The sequence below is a fragment of the Marmota monax genome, unplaced genomic scaffold (assembly GCF_021218885.2).
Source record: "Marmota monax isolate L192 unplaced genomic scaffold, Marmota_monax_Labrador192_F-V1.1 WCK01_AAM20220418_F8-fsc00095, whole genome shotgun sequence".
Lineage (NCBI taxonomy): Eukaryota > Metazoa > Chordata > Mammalia > Rodentia > Sciuridae > Marmota > Marmota monax.
In genome coordinates, this window is record NW_026695244.1 from 2,472,343 (window position 1) to 2,500,228 (window position 27,886).

Below are 27,886 nucleotides of genomic sequence, written 5' to 3' on the forward strand. Positions count from 1 at the left end.
TCTCTTTGTATTTTTAAATCAGATTTTTTCTTTGTGGTGATGAGATTGAACCCAAGGCCTTGGCATGCTAAGTGCACTTTTATTTTTTTAAGTGGTGCATTAAAATTATACATAATAGTGGGATCATAATGCCATGTTCATATATGCACCTAATTGATTATTGTTATTCCTCAGTACCTTCCCTTACCCTTTCCTCCTTCCTTCCTGGATCTGCTTGCCCTACTTAACTGATCTCCCTTCTCTTTTTACTGTTATTTTAATTAGTGCATTTTCTCACATATATATGTGAGATTCATTGCAGTATAGAGTATATGTACACAATTTGGCAGATTTGTTCCCTAGTACTTCCCCTTGCACTTCCCTCCTCCCCCTCTCTCAATCCCCTTGCTCTCCTCTATTCCTTTTCTTTTTTAGTTTAATAGTGTAACTCAGTTATTTCTCTCTGAAACTTTCTAACAATTTCTTTGCATATTGGTATTTCTTTTTTGTTTGATTTCTATAGAATTTGTAAACATTTCTTTTTGTTTTAAATATATTAGTAATATTTATTACTTTTATAGACCATTGTATTCCCCAGACTCTCTCCTGTATCTATAGGCCTGTATTCTTATACATAATAGTCTGGTAGGTGATTGATAAAATGAGGGATATATCACATATTATTTTAGAATACATCTACTTCTGACCTATTGCAGTAGATCATCTGTCAGTAGGAGGTGATGACTTCTGTGAAGTAGAGATAATTGGCTGACGAGCTTTAGAAATAATGCTTTAGAAGTAATCCTGAAGTTCAGAGAATGCTAGAAAACCCTGCCATTTTAAATCAAAATTATATGGCCATACATTACTTAATAATAGGGATATATATATGCCATTAGGTAATTTTGTCATTGAGTGAACATCATGGAGTATACTTACACCAACTGAGGGCAGTCAGTTATTGAGTGAAACATTGTTATGTATTACATAACCATGATATATCAACATTCAGGAGGTATTGAATGCACCAGAAGAATATAGCAGGAAAGCTGGGAGTACTGTAGAAATATTAAGGTATAATAATTGACCTGATGTGTAGAGATCTCCAAACCTTATGAGACCTGATTTTTGGTAATAGAGGAACTCATACCTTCAATATCATTTGCATTCCTTTGTCATAAGCCTAGAGGAAGGTATTGAGGAATGGCCAAGCATTAATCTTCATGACCTAAATGAAATATTTCTTCAGTTTTGAAGGTGTCTCTCCAGTAAGGGGGGCGGGGAAGAAGAAGAAGCTTTTCCTGCTGTTCCTCCTTGTGCCTAATACTTTCTTCACTTATGTCACAGGGATTTTTTGCTTTTTGGAATAAATAATACAATATTTGGAATACATAATACAATTATTGTTGTCAGCCAGTATAAAGATTCATTCCAATTCATAAATAAAACTTTGAAAAGTATAACGAACACTACTGTTCCTGATTCAGGACCATTAACTGGACATTTATGTGCCAGATGATAATTTTGCTATATCCCCTCATCCTGGATGCCCTTCTGGGGTCTTGCTATATTGTCCAGGCTAGACTCAAACTCCTTGGCTCAGGTGATTCTCCCACCTCAGCCTCCCAAGTAGATGGGTTTACAGGTTTGCATCACCATACTTGGCCTTTTAAAAAATATTTTTAAAAAATATTTCATTAAAAAAAATATTTCAAGACTAATTACCATTATGAAGCAGCTCTAGTCTTGCTTTGTCTTTGTTCAGAGTTGTTGGTGTAAGCATATGTACATACACATACAAATGTTGAAGTTCACCTCTATCAACACGCAATGTAGTCAAGTGTTTTGCTTAATTATAACACGTGTTCTCCTTTTACACAGAAATTGTTTTGTTTGGCATTTATCTATCTATCTATCATTTATTTATTTATGGTACAGGGGATTGAACTCAAGGGTACTTAAACACTGAGCCACATTCCCAGCCCTTGTTTTTGTATTTTATTTAGAGACAGGGTCTCGCTGGGTTGCTTAGGGCCTTGCTAAGTTGCTGAGGCTGTCCTTGAACTTGCGATCCTCCTGCCTCAGCCTCCCAAGCCACTGGGATTACTGGTATGTGCCACTGTGCCTGGCTTCTTTTGGCATTTATTTTTGTTCTATTTCTTTAATGTAGGTGGCAGTGTTTATATTCCGTGTGGTGTAATTATTGTTTAAATTAGCACAGAAATATTTTTCACAAAGAAAATGATTTTTGGAAAATATTGCAAACTCTTTCAGCTTGTTTGAAAAATAATACAGTATCAATGAAGTATAAAATTAGACTAGATTTTACTCAGCATCTTTTTGGTTCCTTAAGTGATTTAAGTTACTCATCTAACCCATTAATCAATCAAGTACAATCATTTGAGGATTCTATGGATTATAAAATATATTGAGTTTTGTTTGTTTAGATGTCCACCAGACTTTAATTTATGGATTGTTAATTTGCATCTATTTTTGGAGCAGGTTCTAAAGATACTGCAATTTTAAACAAAAACACTCATATACCAAATCCTAAAACAAATCAAATAGGAAAGTTATTTTCAAGTATTTTTGCTATCCCATGTATAGAATAAAATTCTTTTTTTTTTTTTTTTTTACTCCTTTTCTATTCTTGCTCCTTTTCCTTCCTGTTTCTAGCATATTGATTTATAGTTTAGTGCTTGGTTCACTTCTCCCTCATCACTTATAACTTTGGGTTTTATGTTGTTTAAGGTTGAGCTTAAAGGACTTTGGTTACTACTCTTTAAAATCTTGTGGTATCATTGAATGAAGATCTACAGTTTTAAAAGCTATATTGGTTATTTGTGAGATTATTCCTAAAATTTTCCTCAAATGTAGATTGATTAAAAAAAAAACCTTTTAGCATTTTCATTGTAAGATATAATTAGTATGCCCTCTGCTTTTTAATGAGGGGGAGAGAAAGGATAAGTTAATTTTTATTCCTACTTGATAATTGTTTTGTATTTATGGTTTAAAATCGGCAACAAAAGGATTACAGATAAATGCTTCACTTTAATAATATTGATATTTCAAGGTATCATTTGTCATTAAAGATTGTTTTAACATCACACACAACTTGTTCACTGGGCTATTCATTTGAAGAATTTGTTTCTTGATATGTTATTTCTTGCCTACTCAGATAACAAAGTAGTATTTTAGAACTAAAAAATATCACCCAGGCCAGAGTTGATTTTGACAGCCTTGATACATCAGTATGCAATTATGATTTGTTTTTTTAAAATTTACATTTTAAAATTGAAATTATAAATGTATTCTGACTTCATTGATATAATATCTTACAGCTTCATTTTACAAATGCAATTTGAATACTCAAAATATATTTTTATTAGAAAGTTAAAATGTTTTTTTTTTTTGAAGTGTGTTTTAAAGCCAGCAGTTTATAATATTAGAGGATTAAAATAGGGTCAGGTGCCCATTGTGGGCATTAACTTAACCTATTGGTAGTCTCAAACAACTTGAGATTGCATTTGAATTGAATTTGTGAATAACTTCTGTTAGTTCTTTGTAAGATATTCAGATTGCTAGAAATTTCTCTTTTTCCTTTGGTGACATTCGTTTTTCCCAGATTATCCATGTTTTCTATACTTTTATGTTCAATTGAGAATAGAATAGTAAGTAGAGTCATGGTCCAACTCTGATAAAGGACTATATCACACCTTCTTATGCCTGAATTAACCTTTAGTTTGGGCCTGAGTGGCCAAATTCCCATTGGAAGCAGGATACTACCAGTGGCCCTTTGTGCTACTCATAGTTGAATGAAATACCTCTGTCCTAACTTTCTGGTTCAGATGTTTGGGAATATGCCTTAATTTCTAGCAGTTGTCAGGTAGGTCATTTCCTCATAATAGAACATTAAAGAAATTCGAATTGTGAGGGTGATCTGCAACTTTAAAAAACTAAAGTTTTCTTTCTATATATCATACAATTTATTTTATATCCTCTAATTACAGTGGATCATATGCATAGTTGGGTATTTTTAGTTGGGAAACGTTTTGTTTTATATAGTTACTGTCTAAAGGAAGCTAACTAAAAAATAAGGAATTACTTGAAGAATTTATTGTTTCTGATTGTTATTTTTTATTAAAAGTAAAAATTTAATAGTTAGCAGTTTCTTCAGTTGAATGTAACATCATATAATCTAACCAGTGATCTGTTGGTGTGATGGCCTAATGGCAAATAAATTCTTTGCATACAAGTTTATAATCATTTGAAAATCATGTTAGGAAGAGTCCTTTGAGTACAACTGTAGAATAATAGTAGATTAGAAATTGCATATGAAATGCATGGCCTCTAATTTTTTTCCTGTATTTAAACCTTCCCTTCCTTTGTTAAATAGCATAGCATTATTTCCCCCCAGTACTTTATTTCACTGCATGCAAGTTAAGTTGAGTTTTCCTCGAAATTTTTTAGGTGAGTACCCAGAATATGAAGATGGGTGGGCTGCCACGTACAACACCTCCAACTCAGAAACCCCCCAGTCCCCCTATGTCAGGGAAAGGGACACTTGGGTGAGTATATAACTAAGTATAATAGAAAATAATTTCATGCAGTGTTGTGTTAAAAATGATTTTTTAAAAAAATATTTACAAAAAAAGATTTTTCCCCAGGATTATTTCTTGGGTTTGTAATTTTTCCCTTTTTCTGGGAAGCACATCTTTATACATTAAAGATATTTGGTTAGAAATTATTTTTCTAATGAATTTTAAATTGAGATTTTTTTTTTTTTTAAATAGTGCTGGGGATCAAACCCAGGGCTTCAAATGCTGGGCAAGCACTCTACCACTGAGCTATAGCCCAGCTCCTGTAAATTGCCATCTTAATCATTATACTTTTTGTTTTTCCAGAAATATTTTGCAGTCCTTTTGTATTATAGTTGTATTGGATTATCCTTCCCAAGAAGGCTGTATAGATTATAAAATTCAATATACCTTGTTATGATACTGTTGAGTTTTGATTTAGAGCTATAGAATTGGGCTCTGGATTTAACTTTTGGCAAAATGGTCAATTAATGGAAAAGCTTGCCTTTTTTCTTCTGTAACATCATAATACAAGCTTAGTTATCATGATTGAGATTTATGATCAGGTGGGCATAAAATATAGCCCAGAAGACAGTTGGCTAAAGTTCTGGCTTGCTGCTTGCCCTGTGGTCCTTTATATTCAGTCTCTCAACAATTCAGTTTTTTCATCTGTAAAAGGGGGTAATATTTATCTTCTGTTATCTTTTCAGGGTCACTATACCACAAATTGGATTTTTTAAAATATATAATACAAAGACAAAATGCTTTGACAACCATTGGCTTTGTGATATATACTAAAAGCTTTAAATTGGCAATCTTGTTTTTGGCCCCCTCACCAAAAAAATAAATAAAAGTAAATAGCAAAAATCCCAGTGTATGTACACACACACACACACACACACATACAAACACACATACACATACACATATACAGGAACCCTCTTCCCCTGAAACAAAATAAAACAAATAAACCCAAAACAAAACCAACCACTGTGGATCAGGATGGGACAACAATGAATTGGGATATAAAGGAGAATATTGTTGGAAACAGAATGAGAGTAGGAGAAGACAGAATAAACATGATTACCAACCAGGAGTAGAATGGTTTTATGCTTACAACAGAGAGAAAAGAGTCTAGTAGATCAAGTAACATTTAAACTTCAGGGTAGAATTAAGATGATGTTGTAGGGTATTGGTGCAGTGGTAAGAGTAGAACAATATGGAGGAACTATTTATTTTTCTGGAGAATGTTTACATTTCTGTTATGTAAAGCATCTAATGGATATTATTAAGTTTTAAATCAAGATTATTAGCAAGATAGCCTGTGTAATCTCTAGTAAAATAAAATTTTAGTTTGCTCTGAAAGTTTGATGATTTATTCATATACCAGTATTTATTTTCCTTGGATATTAGCAATAGTTCTGCAAGATCTTGGAGACCAGAGTTGATGAGCATCTCTCGGTCAGTTGATGGTCACAGCCTAATTTTTTTTTTTCACAGTCTTTGCCTTTGTCATCATATTTTGTTCTTCTCCCCTTGTTTTTTTTTTTTAATTATTATTTTTTTGACTTTGTTTATGTCATTTTCCTCACTGTGTTCTCAGTTAGCAAAGGGTTTTCTCCCTGGATGAAATAGAATATTTCTTTTTTTTTTTTTTTAAATCATTTGGGAAACACTATCTAAAAATTAGATTCTTAAAAATTAATAAATTTCCTGTTTCATTTTTGTATTTACATTATAATTTCAGAGATACCTGAACTACTTTTTAGTATATGTGTATGTATGTATATATTTATTTATTTATTGGTACTGAGGCTTGAACCTACTAAACTACATTCCCAGCCCTTTTTATTTTATTTTGAGACGGGGTCTTGCTAAGTTGCTGAGACTGGTCTTGAACTGGAGATTCTCCCATCTCAACCTCTGGAGAAGCTGGGATTACAGGCATGAGTCACAATGCCTGGCTCTAAAGTATTTTAAATCTAGAGTCTTGACATTCCTTTTTCCCCTTTGAGCTACTCTCCTATCCAGCACCTTATCTATTTTTAATTATTAATATGTGTATTTATGCAGGGAGACTTTGAGGGTATTAGAGTCACAAGGTCATTTATTACAAAATGATCTCATTCAAAATCATTGATCCATAAACTTGAGTTGTCCAGGGGAGCAATACTTAGAGGAACTCTGGGAGCCTTTTGGGAAGTCAATTATTGAAAAATATATAAGTCATTTGAACAGTATCATTTCAGGAGAAGAAAGCTTTTTAATTTTTAAATATTGATGTTCCAAGGTTTGTTCTTTTAAAGACCAGAATCTCATCTATAAGATATCATTTTCATATTTGTCATTGTCATGAAGAATTCAAAAACTTCAAATAGAGAATTAATTTAATAATCACTAATGTTGCACTGTGAATTTTACTTCCTATTTTATTTTCTTCTCATCTTCTTCTCTAAAAGGGAAAATTGTGAAAAAGAGGGAAATGTGTGTTAATAATATCAGTCTGGTTTGTGTTTTATGGTTAAAAGTAAATAATGTAGAAGGATTTAAGGTGGTCTATTAAAATTTTTTTCTTGCCCTTGTAAATGTTGAATTTTGAGAAGTTGGAGAGAAACTAAGGTGAAAGTTGAGGGAGAAAGTAAGGCTGTGAGAATGGCAGATGAGATTAACAGAGAAAGGGAAGTGAATTGTTGGGACTGGTATTTATCATCAGAGTGGGGCTTGTGATTCCAAAATCTGGATTTCTTGTGTCTGTCTTTGAACATTTTTGGTTTAGGGAGAGAGGGGAGAGGAAGATAGTGCTTCATGCAGTGCAATGGGATACTTTGACATGATACTAAAATAATTCACACTTTTTCTAAGAAAAGAGTAGAGTAGGAATCATTGGCTTCAGTGGTGGAAAACTCTTGGGATCTCTGAAAATAAAGGAACAGAATTGGATTAGCACAGGGAAATGAGGTTGGAAACTGAAAAATAATAGTGCATACTTACCAAAACCCTAATGTTGGAGAAGTGATACTTTAGGAAAGACTAAAATTGGTAGCTGGGTTAAAACACATTTCCTATTTCTGATTGTAAATTGTACTTCACTATTGGCAGCTCTTGGAATTTATTGTGCCGAAACTTGCTTAATCACACAATACATACGCTCTTCTTTTTGTAGGCGGCACTCCCCTTATCGCACACTGGAGCCAGTGCGTCCTCCAGTGGTACCAAATGATTACGTACCTAGCCCAACCCGTAATATGGCTCCCTCGCAGCAGAGCCCTGTGAGGACAGCTTCTGTGAATCAAAGAAATCGAACTTACAGGTATTTTCTCTACCTCAGCACAAAATGTGATGGTCATAGTACCATATTCTGTTCAGATAACTTCAGTTAAATCTCTCTCATTTTCCAAGTGCTAAGTTCTAAGTTCTTTTCCTCACTCTACTCTCCCAAACCTCATCTGATTCCACCTCTCTCTCCTCATGTTCTGATGTAACTTTGAGAAGCCAGGAAGTAGAAAAGGAACAGACATTTCAAAGTGCAAACTCCTCTACAAAGATAATAGTTCAGTTGAACTGGAAAAAAAAGAAATTATGGACCAGATGCGGAAAATTTCAAGTTGTTTTTTGGTGGAACTTTACAGATGAAAAACTACACACGACAAAACACTAGTATGGGATAGTATATCAAGATATCGTTACAAATTGAAATAAGATAATTTGTTCAGAAAAATGTTTTTATTGTAAAAGAAGTTTCTTCAGATGGGCATTAAACTGGAATATAAGAAGGTAATATTTGTTATTTTGATTTGTTGAGCTCCAACATTTATGGAGAATTTTTGTCTTTTTCAGTTTCTTTAATACAGCTTATTAAAAGTTATCAAAACAAGCTAACTGAACTCAGCTCTTCCCCAACTTTATTAAGAAATTCATACTTGAAGGGGAAGGTTTTTGAATTGTCTTTCTTATAGCTATTTTCATTTCAGCAATTTTTGGGAAATGCTAATGATATATTACTGTATAAATACTCATATTTTGGTGGCTTTTATTTCTTTAGCAGCAGTGGGAGTAGTGGAGGAAGCCACCCAAGTAGTCGGAGCAGCAGCCGGGAGAACAGTGGAAGTGGGAGTGTGGGGGTTCCTATTGCTGTTCCTACTCCATCTCCTCCCAGTGTGTTTCCAGGTAAAACAGTAATCATTGCTTTTCTTTTGTGAATTTTACTTCAATTTTTAATGTAATTATAGTAAACTTTCTTCTTAATCAGGATTTTTTCTTCTCTTAAAACTTCATGAATTTTGACAAGTCTTTATGTATTTGTTATTTTTAACCAAATTATTTGTACAATTTTTGCTCTTTTTGTATTTTTCTATTATTTTAAAAAATATTTTATTTTAGTTGTAGGTGGACATAATACCTTTATTTTATTTATGTGGTGCTGAGGATTGAATCCAGGGCCCCATACAAATGAGATAAGTGCTCTACCTCTGAGCCCCAGCCCCAGCCTTGTGTACTTTTCTGTTATTTGATTTTAACCCTTTGGTGCTGTGGCTCAGTTGGTACTTTGATGCTTCAGGTGCTACTTTGGTATGAGTTAATGTTTAATTCCAGCTAGTTTATGACAGTGTTTATCTTTGGACACAGGGGGCCTTGGCATGAGAGTCATACTGGTGATAAAGGATGGCAGAATAGGAAAGTAGTTTCGACTGTTAAATTTAGTGGATTATTGGAATTTAAAAGTCTCTGAAATGCTATCCTTTTTTCTCTGAAATGAAAAAATGTGCTTATTTGATCTGAGGATATACAAAGTTAAAAGCATGACTCAAAAGACATCAGGATAGATTATTAAATATTTAGTTTAGTTATAACGAGTACATAAGACCTGGTTTGTTTTGTTTTTGTTTTTCATAACTCAGGTTCAAATTCAGATCCTTGCACCACATAGGCAAGCATTTCATCTCTGCGCTAAACCTCTATAGTCTTTAGATAATAAAATAAAAAAATCATGAAGGACTAGGGTTGTGGCTCAGCGGTAGAGCATTCGCCTAGCATGTGCAGGGCCCTAGGTTCCATCCTCAGCACCATATAAAAATAAATAAATAAAATAAAGGTATTGTGTTCAACTACAACTAAAAATAAATATTTTAAAAAAATCATGAAAAAGACTTGTTTAAGTTCTTTTTTTAACATAATTTTACCTTGAGTATATGAGTATATGTCTTTTTTTCTGATTTATATTATTCAAATGGAATACTGTTCTTTAGGTTTTTTTTTTCCTATTTATGGTATTTTATACTAAAATTAACAATGTGTGGGGAGCTCTTTTCTTCCAGATTGTGGTTTTTGAATAAAAAGGAAAGTTTGTTTTTAATGAATTAAAAATTTTGTACGTTATCCTGAGCATCTTGAATTATTTTCTGCATACCTAATAACCTTTAACAGAAGCCTCAGTCGTCTTCTTTTTTTCCATCTCCCTATTCTTTTGGTTAATGTTAAAGCACTGAATATCTAATGTTAGATACTCTAATGCCTTTTCTAATCCCGCTGAATGTGACTGCCTCATTAATACTGCCTCTTACTCCTCTTTCCCCTCAGCCCCTGCTGGCTCCTCTGGCACTCCTCCCCTTCCTGCTACTTCTGCATCTGCTCCTGCCCCTCTTGTTCCTGCTACTGTTCCCTCCTCCATTGCCCCAGAGGCTGCTGCTGGGGGTGCCCAGACCCTTGCTGATGGCTTCACTTCTCCAACTCCCCCAGTTGTTTCTTCTAATCCCCCTACAGGTGAGTATTAGCTTATTTCTTTGCAGATAGATCCAGTCATTTGGCTATTCTCTTACTTGGATCTCCAGCTTCATGATTTTGTTATTGTTTGTTTGTACTACTTATATTAAAAAAAAAAATACAAAGACCTATGATCCCAGTGACTCAGGGGGCTAAGGAAGGAGGATTGCAAGTTTAAGGCCAACTTCAGTAACTTAGTAAGACCCTGGCTTCAAAAAAAAAAAAAAGCCTGGGGACTTAGCTCAGTGGTAAAGCGCCCTTGGGTTCAATCCCCAGTGCCTCCCTCACCATAAAAAAAAAAAGATGAATTCTAATAGAAAGTGTCATGTAACCAAGAATTAGAATTTCTTGAGAAAATCCTGATAAAGTGTCATATGTTTTTCTTATAGGGTAGCAAAAGTACACATTTTTAATACCTTAAATTTCATTCTGTTAAAGATTTATGAATTTAGTGTGGTGCTACCTTCTATACAGTTTTGAGAGGTTGTTGTTAGAAATATTGTTATGAGGCTAGGCACAGTAGCGTATACCTGTAATCCTAGCAACTCAGGAGGCTGAGGCAGGAGGATTATAAATTAGAGGCCAGTCTCAGCAATTTAGTGAGGCCCTAATAAGCAATTTAGTGAGACCCTGTCTCAAAAAAACAAAAAGTGCTGGGGATGTGGCTCAGTAGTAAAGTGCCCCTGGGTTCAATCTTTAGCACCAAAACAAACAAACAAATAAATAAGTGAGATAGAGAGAGGCTTGAGCCTAGGAACATGAAGTTAGGGGATACTATACTGGCTTCCACCTACATGCCTTTTAATACCATTCCAGCCCTTAAACAATAGGATTATGTTACATTCCTCCTCAAACAACCTGTAAACTCTCAGTGCCTGACTAATCTCTCAGGCTTGAGGAATTTAAGACTCCTCCTCCCTGCAACTAAGAACTTAAGATACTCTGAAGGAGGAGGGTGGGTACTTTTCTAACCTTTATGTAGACCAGAGATTCCAGGACTCAGGAAAATGGGAGAATTAAAAACAAAGGGGGCATGTCATCATCACTTTCCTCTCTGAGAGGACTCCACTCTCTCCCTTGAGAAGGCCTTTTTGCCCCCTTCTCTTTTCCCTTCTACTAAACTTTGTTACACTAAGTTTCACATCTTGCCTGAAATTTTCTCAAACAAGAGCACAAGAAATGAGAACACCATGCAGTTACAAGTGGTGCAGTTAACAAGAAGTCTGTGACAATAATTCCAGATGTCTTTCATTGGAAATATTTTATGTAACAAATTGAAAACCTCTGTATGTCTTTTATACCAATCTGTTGCTTGTTTTAGCAGCCATGGGAATTCATAGGGCAATGGACTTTTAAAAGGTGTCAGGTTTAAGTTGACTGATATTTTAGTGTTTTCATAATGCAACCTAAAATCTGTTTTGATGGGGCACCAGGTAAAATCCCAATAGCTACAAAATACATTTGAGCAGTTAATGTGATGCCGGTTAGTAAACAGGTTTTATCTCTTATAAAATGCGTGTTTGGACATATCATCATAGTATTTTGCTTGCCAATGAAGTAATTTCACAGAAAAACTATTCAGTTATGCCTCCATAAGCAGATATTTACATGTTTTAAAAAAGATACTTTTAGCTAAATTTGATTTTGGATGGTCGTCTTTTGGGATAGTTTCCATAATAGCACTTATAACGGAAAGCTTTCTATAGTGGTTAAATGTAAACACAGGCTTTTTTGTTGTTGTTCTACATACAACTTGGTTAGACCAGATTGCTTATTAAGCATAGGAATCTTCTTGTGCCCCTGTATAAGTAAAGAATGCATTTTGAAACTGGTTGCAGACTTGGAAAGGATAGAACACCCCATGCGTCAACATTTTAGTAATGAAATGATAATTTAGAAGCAAGTACCTGGCTCATAGGGTTCAATAAATAAACTTTTGTTATGTGATTGAATAAATTAACTATGTTTTTTAAAGAACAAAAAGCAATATAAATATCTTAATAATTTACATCAATATAGTCTTTTTTTACAATATCTTTGAGTCATCAAGTACTTTTTTCTTTTTATTAATGTATAACTTACATAAAGTAAAATTTGCCTATTATATTGTATATGTCTGAGTTTTGGCAAACACATACAGTGTGTAACTACCACCATAACCAAGATCCCATAATCTATCATCCCAAAACTGTCAGTCCTTTCCCTAGCTTTTGGTAACCCCATATCTGTTCTTTTATCCCTAAAGTTTTAACTTTAGGTATCCTTTTCAGTCTGGTGTTTTAGCCAGACACATTTGGAAGATTTGTTCAATTGTTGCATGTTTAGGTATTTGTTCCTTTTTATTACTGAGTAGTGTTCTTTTGTATGACTATACTGCAGTTTGTCCCTTTCCTGGTTGAAGGACATTTGGATTATTTTCCATTTTCAGTGTTTATAAGTAAACATAGGTTTTATTTCATTTAAGTAAATAGGTAGTAGGATTGCTAAGTTGCATTGTGAGTTAATGTTCAACTTAAGAACCTGCCAAATTGTTTTCCAGAGTGACTATAAAATTTGGTGTCCTAGTAGTAGTGATGTGATTTTCAGTTGCATCCTTTCAGCGCTTGGTACTGTCATTTAAACATTTTTTTTTTTTAGCTATTTGAATAAGTGTGCAGTGATTTTCCATGTGGTTTTGATTCCCCTTTCCCTAATGAATAATGATCTTGAGCATCTTTTCATGTGCTTGTTCGTCCTCTATATCTTCTTTAGTAAAGTGTCAATTCAAATGTTTTGTTCCTCTCCCCACCTTTTTAATGTCCCCCCCTTTTTGGGTAGAGTTCTTTTATATTTTGAATCCTTTATCAATTATGTGAGTTGCAAATATTTTCTTCCATTTGGTGATTTGTTATTTCATATTCTTTTTTTTTTTTTTTTAAGTAGTTGATGGACCTTTATTTATTTGTATGTGGTGCTGAAAATTGAATCCAGTGCCTCACTCATGCTAGGCAAGCACTCTGTCACTGAGCCACAACCCCAGCCCTATTTCATATTCTTAATGGTATCTTCCAAATAAGAAGAGGTCTTCATTTTTATTAAATCTGGTCTGTCATTATTTCTCTTCTATGGATTTGTGCTTCTATGAAAACTTTTTACCTTTTTACCCAAGGTCATAAAGATGTTGTTTTTGGCAGACATGGTGGCACATGCCTGTAATCCCAGTGATTTGGGAGGCTAAGGGCAGGAAAATTGCAAGTTGGAGGCCAGCCTGGGCAACTTAGCAAGATCCCATCTCAAATAAAAAAAACAAAAAGGGATGGAGGTATAGCTCAGTGGTAGAGTGCCCAATGGGTTCAATGCCCAATATCTATTTTTCTCTCTCTCTGTCTCAGACACACATACACACACACACACACACACAGACACACACACACACACACACAAAGATTTTGTGTTCTAGGAAGTTTTTAATTTGAGGTTTTATAGGTCTTCTAATAATTAGCTATAGTTTTTTTTTTTTTTTTAATTTTTGTCTTAACCCCAAACAAGGTAAATCTCCCATTAATAGTATGGACAGTGTCACTGCAGGTTTACAACATGAACTTTTAGACTGAATCTAACTATACAATTCATAATGATGTTATTCATCATCCTAGGTTTGTATTATTTTGGTATTATTACTAAAATGCTACAAATGTTTTTGTGTGTAGTGGTTCAAATGACTAAGTGTGCCTTTGAAATAATAGTTTCTTAGTTTGCATATTTACCTTTTATTTTAGTTAAAAATTTCTCAATTCATATTGGATTATGTTTAAGCTTGAGTGCTTAATTTTATACAACAGAATTGAGTTGTAGATTTTTTTGTTGTTGTTGTAGATGGACACAATATCTTTATTTATTTATTTTTTATGTGGTGCTGACAATTGAACCCAGTTCCTCATGCATGCAAAGCAAGTGCTCTACCACTGAGCTGTAACCCCAGCTCCAAGTTGTAGGTTTTAATGTATATCTAAGAAGAGTAAATGCTATAGTAAATCTTGAGTGCTTATATGTGACTCCATTTGAATCCAGGTTTTATAAGTTTATGAACTCCTGAAGAGCAGTTTTTTTATTTTCTTTTTTATTAGTGTTTTTTATTTGTTCTGATTATTTATACATGACAGTAGAATGCATTTTGACACATAATACATAAATGGAGTATAACTCATTCTTCTGGTTGTACATGATATAGAATTATATCAGTCATGTAATCATATATGTTCAGAGGGTCAAAATGTCTGATTCATTCTATTATTCTTCCTATCCCCTTACCCCCTCCCCTCCCTTCTTGCCACTCTGTATAACCCAAAGTACCTCTATTCTTCCCTAGTCCCCTTTCATTATTGTGAATTAACTTCCAAATATCAGAGAAAACATTCAGCCTTTTGTCCTTTGGGGTTGGCTTATTTTGCTTAGCATGCTATTCTCTAGTTACATCCACTTACTGGCAAATGGCATAATTTCATTCTTCTTTAAGGCTGAGTAATATTTTCCTTATCCATGCATCTGTTGAAGGGCACGTTAGGTTGGTTCTATAGTTTAACTATCGTGAATTGAGCTGCTATAAACACTGATATGGCTGTATCACTGCAATATGCTGATTTTAAGTCCTTTGGTTATAAACTGAGGAGTGGGTTAACTGAGTCATATGGTGGTTCCATTCCAAGTTTTCTGGGGAATCTCCATGCTGCTTTCCAGAGTGGTTACATCAATTTGCAGTCCCACTAGCAATGTATGAGTGTACATTTTTATCCATTCTCACCAACATTTTTTGTTGCTTGTATCCTTGATAATTGCCATTCTGACTAGAGTGGGATAGAATCTCAGTGTAGTTTTGATTTGCATTTCACTAATTGCTAGAGGTGTTGAACATTTTTTCACATATTTGTTGATTGATTGTACTTCTTCTTCTATGAAGTGTCTGTTCTGTTCCTTAGCCCATTTATTGATTAGGTTATTTTTTCTTTAGTGTTAAGTTTTTTGAGTTCTTTATATATCTTGGAAATTAGTGGTCTGTCTGAGGTACATGTCCATGTGGTAAAGATTTTCTCCTATTCTGTAGGGAGAAAATCTTTTTTCATGTTATTGATTCCTTTGCTGTAAAGCTTTTGGTTTGACTCTATCTCATTTATTGATTCTTTTTTTTTAATCCAACAATCCTTTATTTGCATATATAATCAAGAATAATAAAATTGATACTTCATAGAGATATCTGTGTTCCCATGTTCACTGAAGCATAATTCATAGCAAAGATAAGGAAACCCAAGAGTTCATTGATGGATAAATGGATAGGAAATTCACAGATTAGGTTAAGGTTATAACTCAATCATTTTTTTTTTTTAGTTTCCAACATGATATTTTATTTTCTTCTTAGTATTTTGCAATTTTTTTATTTTTTGTTGTTGGTTGTTCAAAACATTACATAGTTCTTGATATATCATATTTCACACTTTGATTCAAGTGGGTTATGAACTCCCATTTTTACGCCATATACAGATTGCAGAATCACATCAGTTACACATCCATTGATTTACATATTGCCATACTAGTGTCTGTTGTATTCTGCTGCCTTTCCTATCCTCTACTATCCCCCCTCCCCTCCCCTCCCCTCCCCTCTTCTCTCTCTACCCCCTCTACTGTCCTTCATTTCTCCCCCTTGTATTATTTTTCCCTTTCCCCTCACTTCCTCTTGTATGTACTTTTGTATAACCCTGAGGGTCTCCTTCCATTTCCATGCAATTTCCCTTCTCTCTCCCTTTCCCTCCCACCTCTCATCCCTGTTTAATTCACAATAGCAAGACTGTGGAACCAACCTAGATGCCCTTCAATAGACGAATGGATAAAAAAAATGCGGCATTTATACACAATGGAGCATTACTCTGCATCAAAAAATGACAAAATCATAGAATTTGCAGGGAAATGGACGGCACTAGAGAAGACCATGCCAAGTGAAGCTAGCCAAACCCCAAAAAACAAATGCCAAAAAGTAGGCCCAGATCTTCACCACATCAACTTAGGAACTAACTCCCTTAACAAGACTCCTAAAGTTGAAGAGCAGTTTTAGTTATATAAACTATTTTACTTTGCATGGCTCTCTGTCCTCTCCTCTTCTTTTACTTCTCTTCCCACATCCTCTTTCTCACTCACTTGCCCTGTTGCCTGCTAGAGTGTTCTCTCATGAGAGCTTTAGTGGTGCCTGTAATAGAAGATCCTCAGCTGACTGACAGCTAAGTGGGGGGGGGGGGGGATAAAGTCAAGGTAAAATTTAGGAACTGAATTGTATTAGGAAATTGGATGGATTAGGGAAGGGAGTCTCCAGCTGGCATCAGCAAATAAGATATTTTGACTCACTTTTTGTATCTTAGCTTTTTACATAGTTGTAGATTTCATTAACTCTAAATAAAATAGATATTTAGAGATGGATATTTTTGATTGAATAAAGATGTGTTTGGTTTGGAATTATGTCATCAGACTTTTTGCTGAAATACTGTTTTCCTTGAAACAAATTTCTTTTCTACCTTAGTTTTTTTATTATTTTCATCATTTATTATTTTGGAAAAACTGTATGAAACATTTTTTCTTTTGCTTTCCCAATGTCATTCTTAATCTTGTTGAGTTTGATTTCCAGTCCTTAGTGACTGCTGTGTTTTTGGAGGAAGAGGGCTGTCTTAGTCCATTTTTTTTTTTTCCTGCTTTAACTGAGTAACACAGACTGGGTAATTTATAAACAATAGAGGTTATTTGGTTCATAGTTCTGGGGCTAAGAGGGCCTATATCTAGGGGCTATGTATGCTGAGGGCCTTCTTGCTGTGTCATAATGTGGTGGAAGTTAACAAATACATGATCAGAATGTGAGTGTATGAGAGAAAAGGAGAGAGCGAATAGGGCCAAACTCCTTCTTTTATCAGGAACCTACCTACTCACCTGATAACAAACCCACTCCCACTGTAACTAACCCATTCCTATGATAAATACATTATCCACTCATGAGGGCAAAGCCCTCGTGACTATGTCTTAGAGATTCCAACTTTTAATACTCTTGCTTTGGAGATAAGTTTTGGTGGACACATTCAACAATAGAAGAGGCTGCAAAATTTAGTTGATTGTGAAAACCCCATCAGATAATTAATTTAATAAAATCCAAATGTTAATTGGTAATTTACTTACATGTAGCTTTTCAAAATTATGTTTTCATTTACTTTTTTTTTTGCATTTTGATACAATGACAGCTGAGCAGTAATTGCCATCTGTCGATTTTCAGATAGCAATTAGCTAAGTATTATTGTTTTAATAATCTTATTAAGATTTAGGCAATATACATAAAGTATTTCATTATCTGAGATTTTCTTTTAATGATAGATTTATGTTCTATCCCTTTTCCAGGTCATCCTGTTCAGTTCTACAGCATGAATAGACCTGCTTCTCGCCATACACCCCCAACAATAGGGGGCTCCTTGCCCTATAGACGCCCTCCTTCCATAACGTCACAAACAAGCCTTCAGAATCAGCTGAATGGAGGACCTTTTTATAGCCAGAATCCAGGTCAGTTTTTTTTTTAATTTTATAGAATATATCTAACTAGAACCTTCAATTAAAAACCCTTTAATTACAAATAATTAGCACATGGTGGGTGGTTAGAACTATTTGTTGAATGAATGAATACTAAGTTGCTAATAACACTGTATTTCTTATTTATCTCTCTCTCTCTCTCTCTCTCTCTCTTTTAAGAAATCACATTATTTTCCTGTAAAATTATAGAACTTGTTTTTTTCTGAACAGAATTCTTTTGATTATGATAGTGGTTATTTGCTTTAAAAATTATTGTAGGGCTAGAGGTATAACTCAGAGTCTCAGAGTGCTTGCCTAGCGTGTGTGAGCCCAATGCTGGATAAAAAAAAAAAAATATGGTGAACAGTATTTCCTTTTTGTTTAATGAGACAACCTTACACTATGAATTACAAATAATGAAAAGTTGAGTGACCATGAAGCTGTTTTGTGCTAGGTTATTATACTATTTTATTCAATTCTCATAACAGACTTTTGATGGGAAAACTCGGACTTGGAGAAATTGACCCAAAACAATTATAGTATACAATTGCATCATACATACAGGAAAAAACTGATTTAGCACACATTTTTATGCTATACATACTCATTCTTTTGTTTATTCCCTGGAGGGGACATGAGCAAATTAGACATGGTATGTCCACTTGTTATGTTTTTCTGGACTTTTGCTCACAAGCTATTAAGCCTGTACATAAACACCTTAGATATTAGGGGATGATTCATTCTGTCTTTGAAAAGTCTTGGCTTTCATGGAGCTGGCATTTGTCCACTGTGGCTACTGCCTATTAGTGAAAACCTTAGTTACAAAGAATCATGCACAAGAAAGAAATTTGATCCTCTTTGTACATAAACATTTACAATTTAAAGAATGCTTTTGTATCTGTATCTCACTTGATATTATCATATACAAAATAAAATCGGTGATCATTTTCGTATGTATTTTGCATATGAAATCAAGGCCAAGGTGGGATTTGAAGTTAGGTTTTTTTGACTATGAGTTTCATGTTCTATTTTCCTATCCTACTTACCTTCAGATTTAAATTTTTTTCTCTTTCCTTCCCAGGTCTTCTCTTTTTTTTTGGTGGGGGAAAAAGGAAGGAAGGATATTACCATTGTATTATAAATACTTGGGATCCTGAGATATTGTCAATCTTTATGTTATATTCTGAGAATATTGCTTAGTAACTAAATATTGAATGAATTACTTGTCCCTTTATCCAAATTTCTTTACTCTTCTGGGTTTCTCTTGTAAATTAAATGCTGTATTTGTAGTCTAGCTAGTGTAGACCACAGTGTGAATACCAACCTGCTTTAGTTGAAATGTACTTCTCTTATTGCTGTCTTTGATCACACTTGGTATTTTAGGTTATACCATTTTTAGAAATTCATTTTCACTTTGTTGACAAAATTGCCTGCCGTTAGTCACACATCCTACTTGTAAACCACGTTTTCTAAAAACCACATTTCTTCAAGTGCTATTTTGTACCTGAGTGCATTTGTTTGGGTTTTTTGTTATTGCTATTTGTTTGCTTGCTTATTTTTGTTTTTGAAATGGTGTCCCACTGTATTTCTTAGGTTGGTCTCAAATTCATGGGCTCAATGGATCCTCCTGCCTCAGCTTCCAGATTATCTGGAACTAAGGTGTACATTACCATGTCTGTCTCTTTAAATATATTCTTTTTATTCTTAAAATTTTTATTTTATTATATATAGCCCATTTTTTAAAAATCTTTTATTTTTTTTAAATACATGATAACAGTGGAAACCATTACAATTCTTACTACACATATACAACAATTTTTCATATCTGTATATAAAGTATGTTCACTCCAATTTATGCCTTTATACATGTACTTTTTTTGCATTACAATTCTTAATACACACATATACCACAATTTTTTGTGTCTCTGTATATAAAGTATGTTGATACCCAGTTGAAGTCTTCATGCATGTACTTTGTATAATGATGTCCATCACATTCCACCATCCGTGCTAATCCCCTGCTACCTCCCTTTCCTTCCCAACCTCTCTAGAATTCATCTATTCCTCCCATGCTCTCCCTCCCTATCCCGCTATGAGTCAACCTCTTTATATCAGAGAAAACATTCGGCACTTGAGGTTTTTGGATTGGCTCACTTCACTTAGCATTATCTTCTCCAACGCCATACATTTACGTGCAAATGCCATGATTTTGTTCTTTTTTAATGCTGAATAAAATTCCATTGTGATATATGCCACATTTTTTTTTATCCATTCATCCACTAAAGGGCATCTAGTTTGGCTCCACAGTTTAGCTATTGTGCATTGTGCTGTTATAAACATTGATGTGGCTGTGGCCCTGTAGTATGCTGTTTTTAAATCCTTTGGGTATAGTTCAAAGAGAGGACTAGCTGGGTCACATGGTGGTTCCATTCCCAGATTTCCAAGGAATCTCCATACTGCTTTCAAAATTGGCTGCACCAATTTGCAGTCCCACCAGCAATGTATGAGTGTACCTTTTTCCCCATATCCTCACCAACACTTATTGTTGTTTGTCTTCATAATAGCTGCCATTCTGTCTGGAGTAAGATGATATCTTAGAGTAGTTTTGATTTGATTTCTCTGATTGCTGGAGATGATGAGCATTTTTTCATATATTTGTTGATTGATTGTATATTCTCTTCTGAGGAGTGTCTGTTCAGGTCCTTGGCCCATTTGTTGATTGGGTTATTTGGGGGTTTTTTTGGTATTTATCTTTTTAGTTCTTTTTATACCCTAGGGATTAGTGCTCTATCTGATGTGTGAGGGGTAAAAATTTGCTCCCAGGATGTAGGCTCTCTGTTCACCTCACAGATTGTTTTTTTTTTTTTTTTTGCTGAGAAGAAACTGTTTAGTTTGATTCCATCCCATTTATTGATTCTTGGTTTTAATTCTTGCGCTATAGGAGTCTTTTTAAGGAAGTTGGGGCCTAATCCCACACAATGAAGATTAGGGCCTACTTTTTCTTCTATTAGAAGCAGAGTCTCTGGTTTAATTCCTAGGTCCTTGATCCATTTTGAGTTAAGTTTTATGCCTGGTGAGAGATAGGGGTTTAATTTCATTTTGTTGCATATGGATGTCCAGTTTTCCCAGCACTATTTCTTGAAGATGCTGTCTTTTCTCCAGTGCATGTTTTTGGCACCTTTGTCTAATATAATTGTAATTTTCTGGGTTAGTCTCTGTGTCCTCTATTCTGTACCATTGGTCTACCAGCCTGTTTTGGTGCCAATACCATGCTGTTTTTGTTACTATTGCTTTGTAGTATAGTTTAAGGTCTGGTATAGCAATACCACCTGCTTCACCCTTCCTGCTTAGGATTGCTTTAGCTATTCTGGGTCTCTTATTTTTCCAGATGAATTTCATGATTGCTTTTTCCATTTCTATGAGGAATGCCATTGGGATTTTGATTGGAATTGCATTAAATTTGTATAGTGCTTTTGGTAGTATGGTCATTTTTTTTTTTTTTTAAATATAGTCTGTCACTCAAGGTCAAGCCCAATATTTTTTTTTTTTTGAGAGAATTTTAATATTTATTTTTTAGTTTTCAGCGGACACAACATCTTTGTTTGTATGTGGTGCTGAGGATCGAACCTGGGCCGCACGCATGCCAGGCGAGCGCGCTACCGCTTGAGCCACATCCCCAGCCCAGTATGGTCATTTTGATAATACTAATTCTGCCTACTCAAGAGCAAGGTAGATCTTTCCATCTTCTAAGGTCTTCTTTGATTTCTCTCTTTAGGATTCTTTAGTTTTCGTCGTGTAGATCTTTCACCTTGTTTGTTGATTCCCAAGTATCTTTTTTTTTTTTTTTTAGGATATTGTGAATGAGGTAGTTTTTCTCATTTCCTTCTCAGAGGATTTGTCACTGATATACAGAAATGCCCTTTGATTTATGGGTGTTGATTTTATATCCTGCTACTTTGCTAAATTCATTTACTAGTTCTAGAAGTTTTCTGGTGGAGTTTTTGGGGTTTCTAGGTATAGAATCATATCGTCAGCAAATAGAGCTAATTTAAGTTCTTCTTTTCCTATACATATCCCTTTAATTTCTTTCGTCTAATTGCTCTGGCTAGTGTTTCAAGAACTATGTTGATTAGAAGTGGTGAAAGAGGGCATCCCTGTCTTGTTCCTTATTTTAGAGGGAATGCCTTCAATTTTTCTCCATTTAGAATGATGTTGGCCTGAGGCTTAGTGTAGATAGCCTTTACTATGTTGAGATATGTTCCTGTTATCCCTAGTTTTTCTAGTGTTTTGAACATAAAGGGGTGCTGTATTTTGTCAAATGCTTTTTTTGTGTCTATTGTAATGATCATATGATTCTTATCCTTAAGTCTGTTGATGTGATGAATTACCTTTATTGATTTCCGTATGTTGAACAAACCTTGCATCCCTGGGATGAATCCCACTTGATCATGGTGCACAATCTTTTTGATATGTTTTTGTATTCAAATTGCCAGAATTTTATTGAGAAATTTTGCATCTATGTTCATTAGAGATATTGGTCTGAAGTTTTCTTTCTTTGAAGTGTCTTTGGAATCAGGATTATATTGGCCTCATAGAATGAGTTTGGAAGTGCTGCTTCTTTTTCTATTTCCTGAAATAAATTGAAGAGTATTGGTATTAGTTCTTCTTTAAAGGTCTTGTAGAACTGGTCTGTGTATCCATCCCATCCTGGGCTTTTCTTGGTTGGTAATCTTTTGATGGCTTCTTCTATTTTCTCACTTGATATTGGTCTGTTTAAGTTGTGTATATCTTCCTGACTCAACCTGGGCAGATCATATGTCTTAAGAAATGTGTTGATGCCTTCAATGTCCTCTATTTTATTGGAGTATAAGGTTTCAAATAATTTCTAATTATCCTCTGTATTTCTGTAGTGTCTGTTGTGGTATTGCCTTTTTTATCATGTATGCTGGTATTTTGAGTTTTTTTCCCTCTCTCTCTCTTCGTTAGCATGGGTAAGGAACTCTCAATTTTATTTATTTTTTCAAAGAACCAACATTTAGATTTGTCAGTTTTTTCAGTTGTTTCTTTTGTTTCGATTTCATTGATTTCCGCTCTAATTTTAATTATTTCTTGCCTTCTACTGCTTTTGCTGCTGATTTGTTCTTCTTTTTCTAGGGCTTTGAGATGTAGTATGAGGTCATTTATTTATTGACTTTTTCTTCTTTTAAGGAATGAACTCCATGCAATGAATTTTCCTCTTATTACTGCTTTCATAGTTTCCCAGAGATTTCGATATGTTGTGTCTGTGTTCTCATTTACCTGTAAGAATTTTTTAATCTTCTCCTTGATGTCTTCTGTAACCCATTGTTCATTCAGTAGCATATTATTCAGTCTCCATGTGATGCAGAAATTTTTATTTTTTATTTTGTCATTGATTTTCAATTTCATTCCATTATGATCTGATAAAATGCATGGTTGTACTTGCTAAGAGTTGTTTTGTGGCATAATATATGGTCTATTTTAGAGAAGGATCCATGTGCTGCTGAGAAGAAAGTGTATCCTCTTGACGCTGGTTGAAATATTCTGTGTATGTCAGTTTAGTCTAAGTTACTAATTGTGTTATTGAGCTCTATAGTTTCTTTATTCAACCTTTGTTTGGAAGATCTATTCAGTGATAAGAGAGGTGTGTTAAAGTCACCCACGATTATTGTGTTGTGGTCAGTTTGACACTTGAACTTGAGAAGAGTTTGTTTGATGAACATAGCTGCTCCATTGTTTAGGGCATATATATTTATGATTGTTATGTCTTTTTGGTGTTTGGTTCCCTTGAGCAGTATGTAATGTCCATCTTCATCCCTTTTGATTAACTTTGGCTTGAAGTCTACTTTATTTGATGTGAGCATGGAAACCCCTGCTTGCTTCCACAGTTCATTTGAGTGTATGATTTTTCCCAGCCTTTCACCTTCAGTCTATATGTCTTTTCCATCAGATGAGTCTCCTGTAGGCAGCATATTGTTGGATCTTTTTTAATCCAATCTGTTAGCCTATGTCTTTTGATTGGTGAGTTTAAGCCATTAACATTTAGGGTCACTATTGAGACATGGTTTGTATTTCCAGCCATATTTGTTTATTTTTGTTATTTAACTTGACTTGGTTTTCCTCTTTGATTAGTTTTTCCTTTAGTGTACTACCTCCCTCTGCTGGTTTTCACTGTTGTTTTTCATTTCCTCTTCATGAAATATTTTGCCAAGGATGTTTAGTAGTGCTGGTTTGCTAGCTATAAATTCTTTTAACTTTTGTTTAACATGGAAGGTTTTTATTTCATCTTCCAATCTCAAGCTTAATTTTGCTGGATACAAGATTCTTGGTTGGCACCCATTATCTTTCAGAGCTTGATATATGTTGTTCCAGGATCTTCTATCTTCCAGGATCCGTGTTGAAAAATCTGCCATTATCCTAATTGGTTTACCCCTGTATGTAATCTGATTCCTTTTTCTTGTGGCTTTTAAAATTCTCTCCTCATTCTGTATGTTGGGCATTTTGATTATAATGTGTCTTGGTGTGGATCTGTTGTGATTTTGCACATTCAGCATCCTGTAGCCTTCTTGGATTTGGATTTCCGTTTCATTCTTCATGTCTGGAAAGGTTTTTGATATTATTTCATTTGATAGATTGCTCATTTGTTTGGTTTGGACCTCTATGCCTTCCTCTATCCCAATAACTTAAATTTGGTCTTTTTATGCTGTCCCATATTTTTTGAATGTTCTGCTTATGGTTTCTTAGCATTTTTGATGTGTTGTCTATGTTCTTTTCAAGATGGTATATTTTATCTTCATTGTCTGATGTCCTATCTTCTAAGTGGTCTACTTTGTTGTTGATGCTCTCATTTGAGGTTTTAATTTGGTTTATTATTTCTTTCATTTCAAGGATTTATGTTTGTTTGTTTGTTTTTGTATAACCTCTATCTCCCTGTTGAGGTGATCTTTTTCTTCTTGGATTTGTTTATGTAGCTCATTGTCGAAGTGACCTTTCACTGCCTGTATTTATTCTCTTATGTCTTCTTTGAGATCCCAAAACATTTTAATCATATATATCCTGAATTCTTTCTCTGTCATTCTTTCTGCTGTAGCTGTCAATTCTTCTAATGATGTGTTGTCTTGATTTGTTTGTGGTACTTTCTTCCCTTGTTTTTTCATGTTGCTTGCGTTTCTTTCTTTCCAGCTCTGTGGAACTGGTGTGTTATTGTTTTTTACTCTATAGATTTGTAGTGCTCTTGTATGGTTCCAAGATCTCTCCTTTGTATGGAAGGACAATGTTATCAGATCCCAATTTCAACAATACATCACCTGTTCAGACAGAGATCTGCAGTGATAGTCTCGCTCACCAAAAAATGGCGAGAAAGGTTTTCCAAGACAAAGAGTTGTCTGCTTCTAGCACCGGGGTGTCTGGTGTGGTTGGGGGAGCTGGGATGGCCTTGTGCTGTGGCTAGATTGCAGCAGAGTGACTAGAACACAGAGGCTCTGATTTCTGCATGGGTGGTCGCAGAGCAGGTGGTCGCAGCACTGGTGGTTTCTGCGAAAATCCGCTGTATAGGGGTCTTGTCGCATGCTGTGAGATGTTGTATTCTGTCTAGATGAGACCTTGTGGAGACACTGCCTGACTGCTTTCTTGGTTTCATTTCACAGAGCAGCCAGAAACAGTAACTCCTCTATTCTGCCATCTTGGATCTCCTCCTAGATATAGCCCATTTTGTTGTTTTGCTGAAGATAGACTTTTTTCTTGGCCCTTTTGGAAGTTTAGACAATTATTGTTTATGGCCCTTATGCTCCTTCCTTACTCTTATGTAGAGTTTTGAAAAATGATGTTGATACAAAGTAGGTTGGACCCAAAGTAAGAGATGCTTGACTGGTACAGCTTTAAACCAGATGTACATGATGTATAGTAAAAATGTTCAAGGAAAGATATTTCATACTATGTGTGTGTACTCACCAAAATAGTTGTATGATAACCCTGTAGGTAGAATTATTTGAAAACTGGTTAAGCACATATTGAATCCATTTTAAATTCTTCTTTCAGTATTTCTTTCTTTGTAAATCTGATTCACATATTTGAGAATATATATTAAAGTAGAAATATCCTACTTTATGGAATGATTTTAATGAAACTATGTTTCACACTCAAGCCCGATGATTGGGTTCATTGGGCATTTAGCATAGATGTGAGGTAATTTAGTTGTGGATTTTTTTTTTCCATTTTATTAAGTTGGGTTTCTTCAGGGATCTAGTAACTCTTTAAAAGAGGGGTAGCTACAGCTTAGTTAGTTGGTTAACCAGAGTGCATTTTCTAAACTAAAATACTTTTTTATTAAACCTTTTTTTTTGAGGTACAGGGAATCAAACCCAAGGCTTTAAGAATATAGAACAGCACTCTACCATTGAGCCACACCTCCAGCCCCAACCATATTCTTTTAATTTGAAAAGCTCTTTTTGTGAGGCTTAATGCTTTGTGAACCAATGCTCTATTTTGTTTGCTTTAGAATATTATATAAGCTTCCTGTATTATTCCTACTGGTCCTATAACAGTTCCTGTTTTTTTTTTTTCATATTTAAAGTTAGAAAATGTTATGCTTTCTTAAGTAGCTAATTCCCTGATTTATCAAAATGATGCCAGGTGTGTGCTTCATGAACCTGTATTTTGCAATTGGAGCCTCTTCATTGATGCATGCTTCTAAAGAAATAAGTTGACAAGTCAGTGGGGACCTGTGAGGTGTAAAAATAGCAGTGCTTTTACTAATGTACAATTTTGTTTGAATTTGTAAAAGGCCACTTAACATAGGAATTAAAGTACAGAACACGCAACGTATAATGCAAGTCCTAGGAGCAGCACTGCAGTTGTTTCTTAATGGGATAATCTCAGAAACAAGTATTAAAAGACACTTTAATCTGGGAATATCTGAAAGCCCTTTGATTCTCAGTGGGGTTTTTTTTGCTTAAAATTTTTTCTTTTTTTTTTTTTTTTAACAAGAGTGGGGATTGAACCCAGGGTCTCACACATGCTAGGTGTATCTTTAAGCCTTTTCTTATTTGAGACAAAGTTTCACTAAATTGCCTCAGCATCCTGAGTAGCTGGGATTATAGGGGTGTGCCACCTTAACTGGCTTCTTGTACTTGCATAATCAAATCAGCAAAACAATAGGAATATTGACTTAATCCTCTTGTCAGCAGTGAGAAGAGTCATGTTAACATATAGAGCTAACTTTAAGTTAATAGTCTTTAAAAATATAAATATGAATTACCTTGGTAGTGAAGAAGATACACATATCTACATATTTGTATTTGTGCTTATACATTTACATATATACATACACCTAATTTAGTAAGGCATCAGTAATTTGCATTTAAGTACAAGTATTTGAGAAGAAAATAGCCTACATTTTATTGATCAAAATTTCTTATAAATTTTAAAAATTTTAAAAAATTTTAAAAGATTCAGTTCATAAACTGCAAGAGGAATTTATATTTATATAATTAGATTTGCTAGAGACTGTGTATGCTGTTTTACAAAGAGAAAATGTCAGGCTAATTCCTAACTATTATTATAAGCCACTAAAATGAGACAGTGAAAAAACAAAGTTGGGATGGTAATATTCCAAAAGAAATGTTCTCTAAATGATGAGTAAAGTTATAGCATTACCATATATCTTCAGAAGAATACAATTGTGGTGGGGTTTTAGTAAACTCTAAATAAGGAGCAGTAGCAAGAAGCTATTTTTGAATCTTATTTTAAGCAATCTTTAGGGTTTGTTAGGAATATTTACTTTAGGATATGTGTGTGTATGTGTGTGTGTGTGTGTATGTGTATGATGAGTTTTAAGTATAGTTTTAGATAACCAAGTAATTAAATAGATGTTTTACATTGAATATTAAACAGAAATTAGTTGAGTGTTGTGTCTCATGCCTTTAAGCTCAGCAACTTTGGAGGCTGAGGCAGGAGGATCGCAAGTTCAGGGCCAGCCTCAGCACCTT

At 34.5% G+C, this 27,886-nt stretch overlaps 1 protein-coding gene across 36 annotated transcripts in view; it reads left to right on the forward strand.

Moving 5' to 3' along the window:
- Abi2 (abl interactor 2) overlaps positions 1 to 27,886 on the forward strand; it is a 122,377-nt gene that overhangs the window by 64,924 nt on the left and 29,567 nt on the right. For 6 of the 36 annotated variants that reach the window (XM_058578168.1, XM_058578191.1, XM_058578166.1 and 3 more), the window contains 5 exons: positions 4,450 to 4,547; positions 7,720 to 7,866; positions 8,599 to 8,723; positions 10,134 to 10,316; positions 17,718 to 17,876. In XM_058578168.1, the coding sequence (XP_058434151.1) occupies positions 4,450 to 4,547; positions 7,720 to 7,866; positions 8,599 to 8,723; positions 10,134 to 10,316; positions 17,718 to 17,876 (712 nt within the window). Of the gene's footprint in view, positions 1 to 4,449; positions 4,548 to 7,719; positions 7,867 to 8,598; positions 8,724 to 10,133; positions 10,317 to 17,717; positions 17,881 to 27,886 lie in introns of all 36 variants that reach the window. The other 30 variants (XM_058578193.1, XM_058578195.1, XM_058578177.1 and 27 more) reach the window with 8 other exon arrangements.